The sequence below is a fragment of the Grampus griseus genome (genome assembly GCF_964374135.1).
Source record: "Grampus griseus genome assembly, chromosome: 7".
Classification (NCBI taxonomy): domain Eukaryota; kingdom Metazoa; phylum Chordata; class Mammalia; order Artiodactyla; family Delphinidae; genus Grampus; species Grampus griseus.
The window spans coordinates 109,771,237-109,787,616 of NC_139001.1; the positions used below are offsets into that span (position 1 = coordinate 109,771,237).

The following is a 16,380-nucleotide window of genomic DNA, read 5'->3' on the forward strand; positions in this document are numbered from 1 at the left end:
TTTAAGCTGCATGTCTGCTGAGGGGTGGGGCTGTGTTCTGCCCTGTTGGTCATTTGGCCTGAGGTGTTACAGCATGGAGCCTACAGGCTGTTGGGTGGGGCTAATGGTGGCCTCTGGGAGGGCTCACTCCAACGAGTACTCCCCAGAACTGCTGCTGCTGGTGTTATTGTCCCTGTAGTGAGCCACGGCCATCCCCCACCTTGGCAGGAGACCATCCAATACTAGCAGGTAGGTCTGCCTGTCTCTTATGGGGTCACTGCTTTTTACCCCTGGGTCCTGGTGTACATGGGACCTTGTGTGCGCCCCCCAAGACTGGAGTTACTTTTCCTCCCAGTCCTGTGGAATTTCTGCAATCAAACCCTGTTGGCCTTCAAAGCCAGATTCTCTGGGGGCTCATCCTTCTCTTGTCAGACTGCCAGGCTGGGAAGCCTGATGTGGGGCTCAGAACTTTCACTCCTGTGGGAGAACATCTGTGGTATAACAGTTTTCCAGTTTGTGAGTTGCCCACCTGGCGGGTATGGGATCTGATTTTATAGTGACTGCGCCCCTCTGACCATCTCATTGTGGCTTCTTCATCTTTGGATGTAGGCTATCTTTTTCAGTAGGTTCTAGTGCTTTTTTTTTGTTGATGGTTGTTCAGCAGTTAGTTGTGGTTTTGGTGTTTTTTTAAGAAGGGCTGAGCTCACATCCTTCTACTCTGCCATCTTGAGCTAATCTCTGACACAGAATATCATGTGTCAAGCACTGTTTGTTGCCATGCTTGCATATGCAGTAAGTGTACGGCTGTTGTCTGCAGATGTTTGCAGTGCTGCCTCTCCTGTTTCCTTCTTCATATTCATGATTTATGTCCTCTCTCTTCTACCTTCTTCAGTCTTGCTAGAGATTTATTTTATTGATTTTTCTTTTAAAGAATTAGCTTTTTCATTTTATTATTTTCTGTTTTCAATTTCACTGATTTCTGCTTTTTTCACTATTTTCTTCCTTGTACCTGCTTTGAGTTTATGTTGTTCTTCTTTTTCTCGTTTTTTGATGTAGAAACTGTGACTGAGGTATTTCCTCTTTTTTTTTCGTGGTATCCAGGCCTCTCACTGTTGTGGCCTCTCCCATTGTGGAGCACAGGCTCCGGACGCGCAGGCTCAGCGGCCGTGGCTCACGGGCCCAACCGCTCTGCGGCATGTGGGATCTTCCCGGACCGGGGCACGAACCCGTGTCCCCTGCATTGGCAGGCGGACTCTCAACCACTGCGCCACCAGGGAAGCCCTCCTCCTCTGTTTTGATATCAACATTTAGTGCTATAGATTTTCCTGTTGGCACTGCTTTAGCTGCCTTCCACATATTTTGGTATGTTGTTCTTTTATCTTCATTCAGTTTTAAGTATTTTTAAAAACTTCCCTTTTGACTTCCTCTCTGACCCATTATTTAGAAGTGTGTTGCTTAATCCATGGCTTGGAGGTTTTATCTGTCACTGGTTTCTAGTTTGATTCCATTATGGTCAATGAAGATACTTTATATTTTTGTATATGATTTCAATTCTCCCTAATTTGTTGAGGTTTATGATCCTAAATATGGTCTGTCTTTACATGTTCTGTGTGCACTTGAGAGAATATGTATTCTGCTGCAGTTCTAGTGTCCTATAATGTCTACTAGATGTTGGTTCGTGGTGTTCACTTCTTGTATATCCTTCTGATTTTCTGTAAAGTACTTCTATCAACTGCCAAGAAGAGGGTATCGAAGGTCTAACTATGACTGCACATTTGCCTATACTCCTTTCAGCTGTTTTTGCTTCATATATTCTGAAGCTCATGATTTTTGTTGCCTATATAGTTTTAATCAGTATGTAATGCCTTTTTTCATTTTTAGTAATTTTCTTTCCTCTGAAGTCTACTTTTATTTGATATTATTATAACTGCTCTTGTTTTTTGATTAGTTTTTGCATTGTACATATTTTTCCACCCTTTTACTGTCACTCTACTGACACACTGTATCTGAAGTTTCTTACAGACATAATATAGTTGGATCTTTTTTTTTATCCTCTCTGCCCATCTGTGTTTTAATTGGTACTTCCAGACTATTTACATTTAAGGTAATTACTGATATGTAAGGCTAAGCCTGCCATGTTATTATTTGTTTTCTGTGCTTCTTATTCCCCTATTTCTCTTTTCTTTCCTCCCTGTGAATTACCTGTTTTTAGTACTCCACCTTTATTTCTTTGTATGAATATGACTTTAAAGCTTAGGCAAAATAGTTCAATTAAAGTTTAATAGTCAAGAGACTTGGCACAAGGTGATTAATATGTACATATCCAAACAGAAGATTTAGGAATCATCAGTATTTTCAGCTGTCAAATAACCTTTCCTGAGATAGCTTTTGAAGAGTGAGTTCCAATAAGCAATAAGAATCTTTTATGGCTTAAAATGTTACCAGGGAAAACTGTAAATACTTTCCTGCTACGATATGGAATTCCTGTGGTGTGAAGAAATGTCTGGTGGCTCATATCCTGCCTCCACCAAAGGCCAACATTCTCTGATTTCTCTTTCGAAATCTCACCCTCTTTTCAATCCTCAGGGTGTACTTGTGAGGAAGAAAAGCTGGGCAGTGCAGCCACCTCTGTACTTCCATTCAGATAGTGAACTGTCAGGACCTTCACTCCTGCTGATAGGCATTAATTAGTCAGTACCATCCAAATCAGACTCATCTTGAGGCTTCAAGGAAGCTTCCAAGTAAAGTTTATTTGAGGGAATGGGAAATATGACCAATTCTCTGAAAACTTACACTTCTCTGTGCAATGATTATATTTGAGATTAATGACACAAAGTCTATCCCTAGAAATATTTGCAGATATTCGCAAAGTACTATCAGCCATTTTTATTATAAGTGGGTTAATGAATGAGAATGTTATTCTCAAGTTCAAAACCACAAAGACATTCACTGAGTGCTTGTACTAGACCATTCCAAGAGCTTCACATATGTTGAACAAAACGTCTTTTGGAAAATATACTTCCTGGGGCTTATCACACATGTATATCTGAGCATCCTGGAACTACTGTGGACCATGTCCAGTAACAGTCTAGTATAGCTCTTCCTCAACCACTTTGAGGGCTAAAGAGGTCATCTGTGACCACTTGTGGAGCTGGCAACACATGTTGTCATTTATTCATTAGACTGTGTTTCCAGTAAAGTACACAAAGCTTTCTGAGGCAAAGGATAATTTTCCAAATTTTATGCTCAACTGTGTATTCTATCTAAGTTAAACAATAAAGTCTTGAGATTTTATAACAAAAACTTATGGTTCTTTTTGAAACTAGGAAACTGTGATTCTGTTTTTCTATTCTACTGTGATTTCAATATAGCTGACTGAAAGACCCATTGCAAGTGTTAACACCGAACATTTCTGGGGAAACTGACCTTTGACCCGGACGTCACTGTACCGCTGAAAGTGGTGGTATGCAGCTTTCCAGGGGTTCCGATAGTGACGGAGCAAGGTAATGGGAGGTCTTGGACGCACTGGGACATACCTCACACCTTCTTCATCTATTCAAGAGAAGAAAAAGAAGACATTAAATAGCTTACTATCTATTTGCAACAATCTTCCTGGTATAATTCCTGCAGGTAAGCCGTAAGTGAAACCTGGCTATGTAAACAGCCTCAGGGATGGACCCCTGACTTAAGTGGGAAGCTTCTTGTGACAAAATTTAGCTCAAGTGAGCATTACCGATATACTCCTTGGGAGGAGACTTGCGCTTCTCTGCCTTCACCAGAAGACTCTTGGCAGTGGACTTCTCATCATCAGTGCTGTTTGTCTCCATCATGTCCCCTTCTTCTGTTGAAATCACGTGCTGCTGCTTCCGAGGCTTTTTCCTTGGCGAAGCACCGGGTGGTAGGTCACTTGTAGGCATGGACAGGTTGTTAGCCAGCAATGCAAGAGACGGAGACACACTGTTGGTAGCCAGGGGGGGAACTGCTGTCATAGGAAAAAGGGTGCACACATGCATGAGAGCCCAAACACAGTGGAAAGTGTCACTTGATTTCCATCAATGAGAAAGATGAGGAAGACAGGAAAAAGAGCTAACATTTATGGAGTCTTCCGACATGCCCAGCGCTATGCTAAGCACTCCAACTGTAGCAGAGGCTGCCCACTGCTTTCTAATACCTCACATCTTCACCTCCCTTAGCACGAGCACCCCTCACTTTGAAATGGGCACACTGTCACTTGGCTGGAAGACCATATTTACTAGTCTCCCTTACAGTTCATTGTGGCCTTTTGAAATGAAAATACAAGTGCTCTGTAGCACTCTTAAGAAGTTTCCTTAAAAGAAAGAAGGCATGACCCACTCCTCGTCTTCTTCCTGTGACCCTGGAACTCAGATGGCATAGCTGGAGTTCCAGCAGCTATCTTAAATCAAGAGCATGAGGGTCAAATGCTAGGGGTGATAGGAGCCTGGATCCCTAATGATTTTATGGAGTCCACATACCATGCCTGGACTGTCTGCCTCAGGATTCGCTTCAAGGGAGACAATAAAACCTTACATGTTCAAGCCACTGTTTTTCAAGCCTTTGAGCATTGATTTCTAGGAGATAACCCATTAACTGATATAATCTTAAAAGTAATCTGAGCAAGTAGGCATTATATTATGCCCCAATTTAAAGATGAGAAAACGTGGCACAAATCACACAAGTAGGAAGTGGGACAGCTGGGAGCTGACAGAGGCAGTCTGGCTTTGGAGCCTGGACTATTTAACTACCACAGTCCACTGCCCCCAGATAAGCAGCATTCTCAGTACAATGTTAACATCATTTGTTTGGGCTTGTATGGATCATGTGTCTGGGGACACGCAAACCATGAGAAAACTTCACCTCAACTCTTCTATACCATATATCCTTGGCCTATCCTTTCCCTCCACCCTTCCTCAGCCACCCACTCCCAACAGTCATACCCGTCACTCTGTCATCACATCTCAATTTCTAGCATCTGACTTTCCAGCCCAAAGATAGCCCAACTATCTTTCTAGGTCACTTCTCTTAGTAACTTGCCTCCAATAATTCCTAGACCCCATTAGGAACTATTATCCATTAATCATACCACTTATTTGCTGTCACTCATCCCTCAAATGTCCACTCTCTCCTATCACTGGGTTTTAATTCTCCCATTAATTTTATTCACTTTATTCGTTTATTGTCCTTTCTTTTGCTTCACTGTACTCACTGAGCAAAAAGCACAACAGGTTAAATCCAACTGTCCAACTAGTTTGCACCTGTGCAGCTGAGTGTAGCCAGAGAAAAACACACAGCAACGGGCACAGGTGTCCTGTTAGCATGCTTGCTGACCTCGAGCAGGCCCTTGCTGCTGGACGATCCTCCCGCATCTGCCAAGTCCATTCACCCTCAACACCTCCTATATCACCCCTACCCTCAGCTATGACCCTGCTTTCTATCTTACTGGAAAATATAGAAATAATCAGAAGGAAATGTCCATAAATTCCCACCAGCTATACGTACTTACATGCATTGTGACCAGGCACTTCCTTTCTCTCTGTGATTTCAGCAGACACAGATTCCTTCACATACACAATAGGTCCCACCCACTCTCACCTCCTCAGACATCGCTTCAGGAATTCGTCTCTTTTTCCTGCATCATCACTTCTTTCCCCTCTACTGGATCACTCCCATTAACATACAAAACTCATTTGTCCTGTCTTAAAAATAACTTCCTCTTGGCATCATTTCCCTTCAGATATTGCCCTTCCTTTTTCTAGCACTTTATAACAAACTCCTCAAGTGCTGTTTATACTCCCTGTCTCTAAGTTGTTTCCCAGCTTTCTCTTGAACCCACTCCCCATCATGCTGTGGCCAATATCATTACGTGGAAACTGCTCTTCTCGAGATCTGCATGACCTTCATACTGCTAAATCCAATGGTCCTGCTCAGTTCTTACCTTACTGATCTCTCATCAGTCATGACCCTTGTCCTGGCTTTCTAGGACATCATACTCTACGCTTTCTCCCTCTCACTCTGGCCCCTCCACTTAGTCTCCTGTGCTAGCTTCGGCCTCCTCTCCCTCCTCAAAATGGTGCAGTGCCGCAGGGTTCAGTTCACAGCTGCTTCTGTTTTTTATCGTGCGCTCATTCCTCAGATGATCTTATCCATTAAGATCTAACTTAATGGATAAGATTAAAAACTAACTCCTGATCTCTCCCTACACAATGGAGCCCCGCCCCCCGCACCCTCCCCTACCTCAACTGCCAGCAACTCTATGCTTCCATACACTAAGGCCAAAAACTTTATAGTTGCCTCTGATGCCGTTCCTCACACACAACATTCCATCTTAATAAAGAAATCCTCTCAGTTCTACTTCAATAATATATCTAGACTCTCACCACTTCATACTACTGGTACTGCTACTACCCTGGCTGAAACCTTCACTAGTCCCTGCAATTAATGCAGCAGGCTCTAAACACATCTCCCTAATTCCACCCTTGTTCCCAGTCTTTTTCCCACAGAGCAGCCAGAGTGGTCTGTTAAAAATGGAAGTGAGCTCAAGTCTCTCTTCTGCTCGGAACCCTCTGACAGCTCCCACCTCCCTCAGCAAAGCCGAAGGCCTTACCGTGGCCCACAGGCTCTCACAGTCTTGACCCTGTTTCTCTGACCTTGTCCATCCCGCTCCCCTATTTACTGAGCTCCATCTGCCGTTGCCTCTGCTATTCTTTGAGCACACAAGGCTTTTACATTTACTGCTCTCCCGGTCTGAAATGACTTTCTTCCAGATATCCTCGTGGCCAGCATTTCATCTCTTTAATGTCTCTGCTCAAAGATCATTTCCTCAGTAAGGCCTTTCCTTTAAAGCATTCTTAAAAATCACAGCTCCAGCCCTAACTTTCCCTTATATTTTGTCTCTACTTCATTTTACCGTCTGTTGCCCTTGCGAGAAGGTAAGTTCCAAGAGGATGGAGTTGTGCTTGTTTTGTACAAGGTTGTATCATCAGTGCCTGGCGCAGAGCCCTACAGGACAAAGGCCGGTGCAGAGCCCTACGGTTTGAGGAAGGACACTGCCGACTTCCTAGTACCGAGAGGTTAAGAGGAAGTATCCAGTACATTGAAAGAGCAGATGAACAGCAAAAGTGAGACCATTTCCTTTCCCCTCCAGGGTTATCCACAGTACCTTTCAACGGAAGTGCTGAGGCTAAATATGGGTGCCATAGAAGGATATTTCCTGGCATAATAAAATGAAAATAAATAAGCAAATAAATACACAGCAGGTTTAAAAACTGTAGACATAGCATGACCACACCTCATAACTGAACAGACGGCATGGGAGATGGGGGTCTTCATGCCGAATGGTTAAGAGGGTAATACTGGGTAACTATGGGACAAACTGACTTGTTTTCCACTTTGGCTTTCTCTGTATTTTATAAATTTCATACACTGAATGTTACTTTTGTAGTCAGGAAAATAAGATTACACGTAAGTTATTAAAATAACAGAAAACCAACCAAACAAAAAGAAAACCTTTAAAGTGACCTGCCTTTTACAAACTAGAAGTTTAGAGTTGAGAAGAGGGAGGGGGTGATGGTAGTTTTGGGATTTTACTAATCACAAATAAATTTATCAAGAGACTACTTCCTACAACACAGATCTTACTTTACTGCATGCACAAGGCAACAAAAATTGGCAGGGAACACACTGTAAACTAATCAGCACTTAGCTATGATTGTACTGTGAACCCCTTTTCCATGGCAATATTTTCTTAATGAATACAAGAAGCTATGTTCAAAGATATTCTTAGGGAAATAATAATCTTTTTCAAGATTTTGGTGAGAAAATTAACTAGAAAAGGGTAGCAATATGGCTTTAGTTTTCAAAAGGAGCGCAATGCTTTCTTCTATTTATTAAAAACTAATGAAATACAAATTTCAAATGGGCATCAAGGCGTCAGACTTCCTGGCTGAGGGTCACATGAGAGTTTGGACTCTGAGGAGAGTTAGGAAAAGGGGAAGAAGCAACTGCCAGCAAAGAGCATACTGTGAATGAACTTACCAGAAACTGGCCTCATGATGTCCACTGGTTCCACTTCTTCTTTAACTTTTATCTCAGGTACAGGAGGGCCCAAAACGGAGGAGAGACTGCTGCCCACAGCCACTGGCGGTGGAGGGGCAGTGGCAATGGTGGTGATGGGTGGAGTGACGGGAACTGCTCCAGGAATGGTCGGAAGGGCAACCGCTGGTTGTGACGGGGGGCTAGCTGCTGCAATCATAGTTGGAATGGCTGGTGGAGGCTGCTGAGCGGTGGGTGGGACTGCAACGGTGGGCTGATCATTATTTTGATTGGATATGGTCTCCATAGACACAGTGACTGGAGTGGCCATCGATACGTGGATCTCTGACTTGGGTTTGGCACTGAAACACAAAAGCAAACACAGAAAGTTGCCTTAACCTGCATCATCTCAGAAGGTGAATATTTGTCCAATTCTTTTTGTACAACACACAGCACAACTAAAACTCTATTCCTTGATTTTAAAAGTTGAACTTTAGGGTAACTTTTAAAGGGAATTCAAGTTTCAGAACCATCCCCATCGTTTTTATAGGCAGTAATAAAATTAATTTAGAAAACGAAGAACACTTTAAAGAAATCAAAGTCACATCACTGAAAGACAACCAATTTTCATTACATTAGTGTATTTTTCCCTCCAAGAATTCATTATTGCATATGCTGCCTTAGGAGGTTTTTTTTAATAACAACTATACTCACACTTCATATGTCATTTGTAAACCTACTTCTTATAAAACAGGAAACTCATGCACATGGAAAAGATCGAAAAGAATACAAATTGAGAATAACTTCCCTCCACTTCGAACACCCAGCCCTCTAACCAGGGTCACCACAACATTCTGGTATGTTTTACCAGAAATACTTCAGACATCTAAAGTAACTACAAATACAGTCTTCAAAAATGTATATTCTATTTTTTTCAGTTTTATAAGAAGTCATCGATGTCATTACAAATTCTTCTCAAACATTTTTTTAAGTAAAATATTTCATTTGATAGCTGTAAAGCTTTACTGATTTATATTACTGCGCTGAAAATTTATATCCTACTGCTGAAAATTCAGAATATCAAAAGCAACACAAGACAATACCCCTCAAGTTCAAGGCCCCAAGCAACAGGACTTATATAGTCAAAAAATTCAATATTGACCAAAACCTCACACCATATACAAAAATGAACTAAACAAGGATGACAAATCTAAACGTAAAAATGTAAAACTATAAAACTTTTATGACTGGAGTTCTTAGACATGATACCAAAAGCACAAAAAACTGATAAATCGGGCTTCATCAAAATTAAAAACTTTTGGGCTTCCCTGGTGGCGCAGTGGTTGAGAGTCCGCCTGCCGATGCAGGGGACATGGGTTCGTGCCCCGGTCTGGGAGGATCCCACATGTCGCGGAGCGGCTGGGCCCATGAGCCATGGCCGCTGAGCCTGAGCGTCTGGAGCCTCTGCTCCGCAACGGGAGAGGCCACATCAGTGAGAGGTCCGTGTACCACAAAAAAAATAAAATAAAAAAAATAAAAACTTTTGCTTTGCTAAAGACCATTTTGGGAGATTGAAAAGACAAGGCAGAGACTGAAAAATATATCTGCAAAGCACATACTGCATATATCTGAGAATATTATGCTAAGTAAAATAAGCCAATCACAAAAATACAGTCGGCCCTCTATACCCACAGGCTCCACATCTGCAGATTCAACGAGCAGTGAATGGAAAATATTTAGGGACAAAAAATTCCAGAAAGTTCCAAAAAGCAAAACGTGAACTTGGTGCATGCTGGCTACTATTTACACAGCATTTACATTGTATTAGGTATTATAAGTAATCTGGAGATGCGTAGGTTACATGAAAATACTATGCCATTTTATATAAGGGACTTGAACTTCCATGGATTTTGATACATGCAGGGGCGCAGGTCATGGAACCAATGCCCCGAGAGGGTACCGAGGGGTGACCATACTGTAGGACTCCATTTATATGTGCTACCTAGAGTAGTCAAATTCACTGAAAAAGAAAGCAGAATGGTGGTTTCCAGGGGTTGAAATGAGAGACAATGGGGAGTTGCTGTAAAACGGGTATACAGCTGCAGTTTTGCAAGATGAAAAATATCTGGAGATTGGTTGCACAGCACTGGGAATATGCTTAATACCGCTGAAATATACACTTAAGATGGTTAAAAAAACGAAAACAAAACACATATCTAATAAAGGAGTTATATGTAGAAAATATAAAGAAGTCTGTAAACTCAACACTAAGAAAACAAATAATCCCATTAAAAATGGGCACAACACATGAATAATGAACAATTTGCTAAAGAAAATATTCAGAAGGCTAATAAGCACACAAGAAAATGTTCAACACTATTAGCCATTTAGAGACATGCAAAGAAAGCTTCGATGATACACGACCACACACATATCAGAATGGTGAAAATATAATACCCTATGATACCAAGTGCAGGAAAGAATGTGGAGCAACTATTTCTACAAAAAACCTTCTAGGGCTTCCCTGGTGGCGCAGTGGGTGAGAATCCACCTGCCAGTGCAGGGGACACAGGCTCGAGCCCTGGGCCGGGAAGATCCCACATGCCATAGAGTAACTAAGCCCGTGCACCACAACTACTGAGCCTGCGCTCTAGAGCCTACGAACCACAGCGACTGAGCCCACATGCCACAACTACTGAAGCCCGCGTGCCTAGAGCCTGGCTCCACAACAAGAGAAGCCACCGCAATGAGAACCCCGCACACCGCAATGAGGAGCTGCCCCCGCTCGCCGCAGCTAGAGAAAGCCTGCGTGCAGCAACGAAGACCCAACACAGCCAAAAATAAATAAATAAAATTAAAAAACAAACAAACAAAAACCTTCTAACACTAATAAATGAGTTTAGCAGGGTTGTATAATAAAAGGATCTCCTATGTTGCAGGTATGAATTTTAAATGGTCCAGTTACCCTGGAAAACAGTTTGGAGGTTTCTTATAAAACTAAAAATATACATGTACAATGCAACTCAGCAACTGCACTCTTGGGATTTTTATCCTACAGAAATGAAAATGGGTGGAAAATGTGGTCTACCCAGAGCACTGTACATGAATGTTTACAGCAGCTTTATATGTAATAGCCCCAAACTAGAAACAACCCCAATGTACTTCAATGAGTGAACAGCTAAACAGATTGTGCTACATCCATATGATAAAACAGTGCTCAACCAAAACAGTACTACAATGCTACAACTTGGCATAGACTCTCAAAAGTACTATGCCAAGTGAAAATAAGCTATATAATTATATATATAATTATGCGATTCCATTTACATAAAACTCTCAAAATGACAAAATTATAGTGATGAAGAACAGCTGAATGGCAAGGAGTTAGGGTTGGGGGAAGGGTGTGACTGTAAATGAGGGAATGTCTCTGTTGTAATGAAACAATTCCATATTCTGATTATAACAGTGGTTATACAAATCTATTCATGTGATAAAATTTCAAAGTAGTATATACCAAAGGAAAAAAAAAGGACATTATAAAAATTGGTGATATTCTAATGAGGTCTGTAGTTAAGTCAACAGTATTGTACCAATGCCAGTCTTTTCATTTCAAAAATGTACTAGAGTCATGTAAGATGTAATGATTTGGGGAAGCTGGAAAAAGGGTACATGGGAAATTTCTGTACTACTTTTCCAACTTCTTGTGAGTCTTAAATTATTTCAAGATAAGCATTTTAAAAAATAAGGGTGGTGTAGAGGTAAGGATTATTCTGGAATTAAAGACAATTAAAAGATAAAATAGGGCTTCCCTGGTGGCACAGTAAGAATCCGCCTGCCAATGCAGGGGACACGGGTTCGAGTCCTGGTCTGGAAGATCCCATATGTTGCAAAGCAACTAAGCCTGTGCACCACAACTATTGAGCCTGCGCTCTAGCGCCCGTGAGCCCCAACTACTGAAGCCCACGTGCCTAGAGCCCGTGATCCGCAACAAGAGAAGCCACCACAATGAGAAGCCTGTACACTGCAACAAAGAGTAGCCCTCACTCGCTGCAACTAGAGAAAGCCCATGCACAGCAACGAAGACCCAACACGACCGAAAAAAAAAAAAAAAGAGATAAAATAACCAGAGACATCAGCAAAAATATATGAGACTTAGGATCTCTGAAAATTCCCTTTCATAAAAGCAACAAAAAACTGGCAAAAAAAAAAAAAAAGAAAGTCAGAAACAACTTTTTCAGAACTCCTAGAAATTAACCAAAGGCTTTCAACAATCTGGCAAAACTATTCAAGAAAATAGGCTGAATCTTGGTAAGAACAGTAAACTTTGTGGCGTTTTAACTTGCACTGTTTCCATTCTTCCATTTCCAGCTCCACAGTAGACTTATCAGCCAACAGCCCACACTGACAGTGAAAACCAGCAGCCTTGCAGCTACCAGAGGGGTCAGAGCCACTACAAACCCTCTTTACCAAAGAATTACCATTATATGACCTGTCTGCTTGTTCCCATTTGCAAGGCTGTCTTATTTGACTTGACTTGGAGCTTTGTCAGTGCAAACGACCTTTTCCCAAGGTGTGTTTTTGGAAAATATTAGAGGCAATCGATCAGTTTCCCAGCTGACTGAGAGGATGATAACAGTTGAAGCAAACAATAAGCTACCCAAAAAACGTGAAAGGAAAAACTGGAGAATGAAATATCCATAGGCGATTTGAACAGCTCTGACATATTTCTGGCAGTCTAGGAAGCAACACGCACATGTAGGGCTGTGTGCATACCCAGGGCTAAGCACACGCCCAGGGAAGAACTGAGAAGGCCCTAAGTCTCCCCTCTGGCTGACTGTGAGGCTCTGTGCAAGCAGGAAGAGAGGGCTTAGGCAGAGCTGTCAACTGCCTGCCTAAGTGTTGACGGGGTACCCAAGACACACACAGAGCTCTCTGGCAAACACATGGAGACTTATTCGTTCCAGGCATTGAAGAAAATCTGTTCTTTCATTAGCTGACTACAAAGTTAACCAAGTAGATTTCAGTGGCTGCATTAGACAAAGATATAGATTTTAAAGAATTAGTTCAGAAAAGTCACGAAACAACTACAACTACAAGGAACAGCAACAAACCTGGGGAGGGGTGGGAGTCTGATGTTCAGAGTTGCCACATTATATTGGTTGCCTAGAGAGCAACCAATGCGGACTGGAGGGATGTTACCAAAAACAAATGACACAGAGATCTATAGGTCCACCTTTATTCAGAGCTTTTCTATAGGTTTGGTGGAGAGTTTGAAATGAACTAGTGGCTGGCAGGGAAAACCTAAGCAAACATGAATAGCAGCCTTGTAGTATTGTATTATGTGACTTCTTTTAAAATTCAATTTTTATATCTATTTTTTAGCGTCTGGATTTACTTTCTAAATCTACTGTTTTCTAAGATTTCAACTTTTCTTAATGTTTTGTTTTGAATTAGTATTCACGTTTCGAAAGATGTATTGAGAAGTCTCCTTCCTCTAACCTACCCACTACCATCTCTACACAACACCCGTCTATTTCAGTATTTCAGTGAATCTAAGTTGCCAACACTATACAATACACCAATATTTTGTGAACAACTTAAAAATACACTATTTAATGATAGGATATTAACATGCAGTCAATTTAAAGTTATATATTGATTTCAGAGATGTTGACATGTATATGTTTGATCTTACTTGTATCACAGCATGTTCTGTATGGTTTTTGTTTTGTTTCTTTTAAAATTTTTGTTCACTTTTTTCATTTCCACCTTCTATGCCTACACTGTTTTTTAACTGTACTTCATTCTGTGATGGTTTCTTCTAGATCTTTACTGAATTCTGTCCACTCACGTATCATCTCTTTATGTTTTCTCATTTATTCTTGGGAGTCTTTGTATTTCATCCTTGTGTTCTGTTTCATAAAAGTGGTGGCTATTTTGTTAAGTAATTTCTATTCACAGTCAAATATTCTGTTATAAATTTCATCTGTTCCCTGTAAATGTTTTTCTGGTGAGTGTTCTCAGTGAACAAACTAGTATATTTTGTTGCTTTTTTCCTACTTTTTAAACTTATTTTCCCATCAATCCTTCTGCTATTACTCGTCGGTAAATGAGTTGGGCTATTCCAAGAAACAGCCATTTACGTGAGACTCCTTGGGCGTGGGAGGGTAGGAAAACTGCTCTTTCAGCTGGTTGCTTTTCACAATCCAAATACTCTCTTCTTTCAGGTGCCACAGAAACAGACTGCCAACTGCAAAAAAAGGCCAGCCTGGGTGCCTGTATGGGGCCCACCCCACAGCTTCTCTGAACCATACTAAGCCCAGGAAAGAGTCTACAACAGCCCCTCCTCACCCAAGTTTCTGCACGTTTTTCTCACAAGGGATAAACTTTTGTATTGATACATCACAGTGTGCTCTTCACCTTCATGAACTCCTTTTTTTCTACCACTTTAAAAATAACTCCATGTGCTACTTTGTTTAAAAAAAAAACTTAAACAACTGAAAATAAGTGTATTACGTTTGCAAATTTAATATCTGGTGTTGGCAAGAATGTGCAGGAAATGGGAACACATAGCTTGTAAGCATGTAAAAAGGTAGAGTGATTGGAAATCAGAATTTAAACTGCACGTTTACTTTGACCCATCAATGCTGCTTCCAGAAATCTATCCCTGAGACATGTCTGCAACGAGGCTCAATGATAGATAATGAGATTCACTGCAGTAATGTTTATTACAGTGATAAATGGAAATAACTTAAATGTTCATTAATTGAGGACTGAATTATGGCACCAGCCTATCTGGGAACAGCACACAGTACAGGAATACAGTCTCCTTTTCTGGTTTTGTACTTTCCTGACCTCTAAAGATGGTTATGTCCTAAGGTGTGGTCCTTGTACCACTTCTCTATTTATACTCACTGTCAATGGGAGCTTTTCCACTCTCAAGGTGTTAAAGCACACATACAACATACCTTAGAGATAATGCAGGCTTGGCTCCAGACCACTGCAATAAAATGAATATCGCAATAAAGCGAGTCACACAAATTTTTTGGTTGCTCAGTGCATGTAAAAGTTGTGTTTACACTATACTGTAGTCTATTAAGTGTGTAACAGCATTATGCCTGAAAAAACACAACATACATGCCTTAATTGTAAAAAATACTTTTTTGCTATAAAAAGCTAACCATCATCTGAGCCTTCAGGGAATCACAGCAGTGACATCAGAAATCACTGATTACAGATCACTATAGCGGATATAACAATAATGAAAAAGTTTGAAATACGGTGAAAATTACCAAAATGTGACATAGAGACACAAAGTGGGCAAATGCTGGGAAAAAAAAAAAAAGGCACTGATAGAGTTGCTTGATGTAGGCCTGCCATAAACCTGCAATTTGTAAAAAATGCAGTATCTGTGAAGCACCATAAAACAAGGTATGCCAGTACCTGCTTTAATTCCCAAATCTTAATCAGCAGCATGGACCTCCATCTTCAATTCCAGAATCGTATATACTTCTGAAATATATACCCAGCTATGCACGTGACACCTCCACTTCGGTGTGTTTAACCACTTGGATATCTCAAAATAAAATATCTAAAAGTAAACTCCTGATTTCCCCCTTGCTATTTCTCACTTCAGAAAGGGTAATTCCTTATCTGTAGTTGCTCAGGCAAAAACTGGTAGCTATCATTGCCTCCTTCCCCTTCTCTCCACTCAGAAAATTCTGACAGCTGTACCTTCAATACATATTGAGAATCTGAACTTTTCTGAAGACTTTTACTACCTCCATGCTGGTCCAAGCCATTAAGAGAGTCTAAGGTTTTATAATCTCCTACTTGGTCTCACTGCTTCCACTCTTGTCTTCTTTCAGTTGATTGTCAGCACAGCAGCCAGAGCAATCCTTTTAGAAATAAGTCAAATCATGTCACTCCTATGCCTTAGCCCTCGGATGGCACTCCTGTCTCACTCAAAATAAAATCCAAAGGATTTTGAATGGCCCACAAAGCCCTGTATACGTAATCTGGCTCTCATTGTTATCTCTGAACCATTTTGTACAACCCTGCCCCTCATTCTAGGCTGCTCTCCCTTGCTGCTCCTTGTTTATTCCTAAAATGCAGACAGTGCTTACTTCGCACAACACTGATATGTGTGACTTTCACATACATACGTGAAACTGTATTCCCCCAGTCCCCCACCAACACTGTTCGAATTTCAGTTACTACAGTATAATTATTAACTGTGAGTAACTTCATAAAGTGCAAACTTTGCTACTAGCTCTTCGGTCCACAAATCACTCTGTAACTTACAGACATGCACATCGCACATCACTTCTTTCGAAGTATGTCGTTGACTGA

At 41.1% G+C, this 16,380-nt stretch overlaps 1 protein-coding gene across 1 annotated transcript in view; it reads right to left on the reverse strand.

Annotated features, from left to right (window-relative positions):
- The window catches only part of SAP130 (Sin3A associated protein 130), a 75,428-nt gene that overhangs the window by 17,255 nt on the left and 41,793 nt on the right, over window positions 1-16,380 (reverse strand). Inside the window, exons 16-18 of the mRNA XM_082658788.1 lie at window positions 8,032-8,390; window positions 3,713-3,961; window positions 3,406-3,531 (exon numbers count right to left, since the gene is read on the reverse strand). Of these exons, the coding sequence (XP_082514914.1) occupies window positions 3,406-3,531; window positions 3,713-3,961; window positions 8,032-8,390 (734 nt within the window). The remainder of the gene's footprint in view (window positions 1-3,405; window positions 3,532-3,712; window positions 3,962-8,031; window positions 8,391-16,380) is intronic.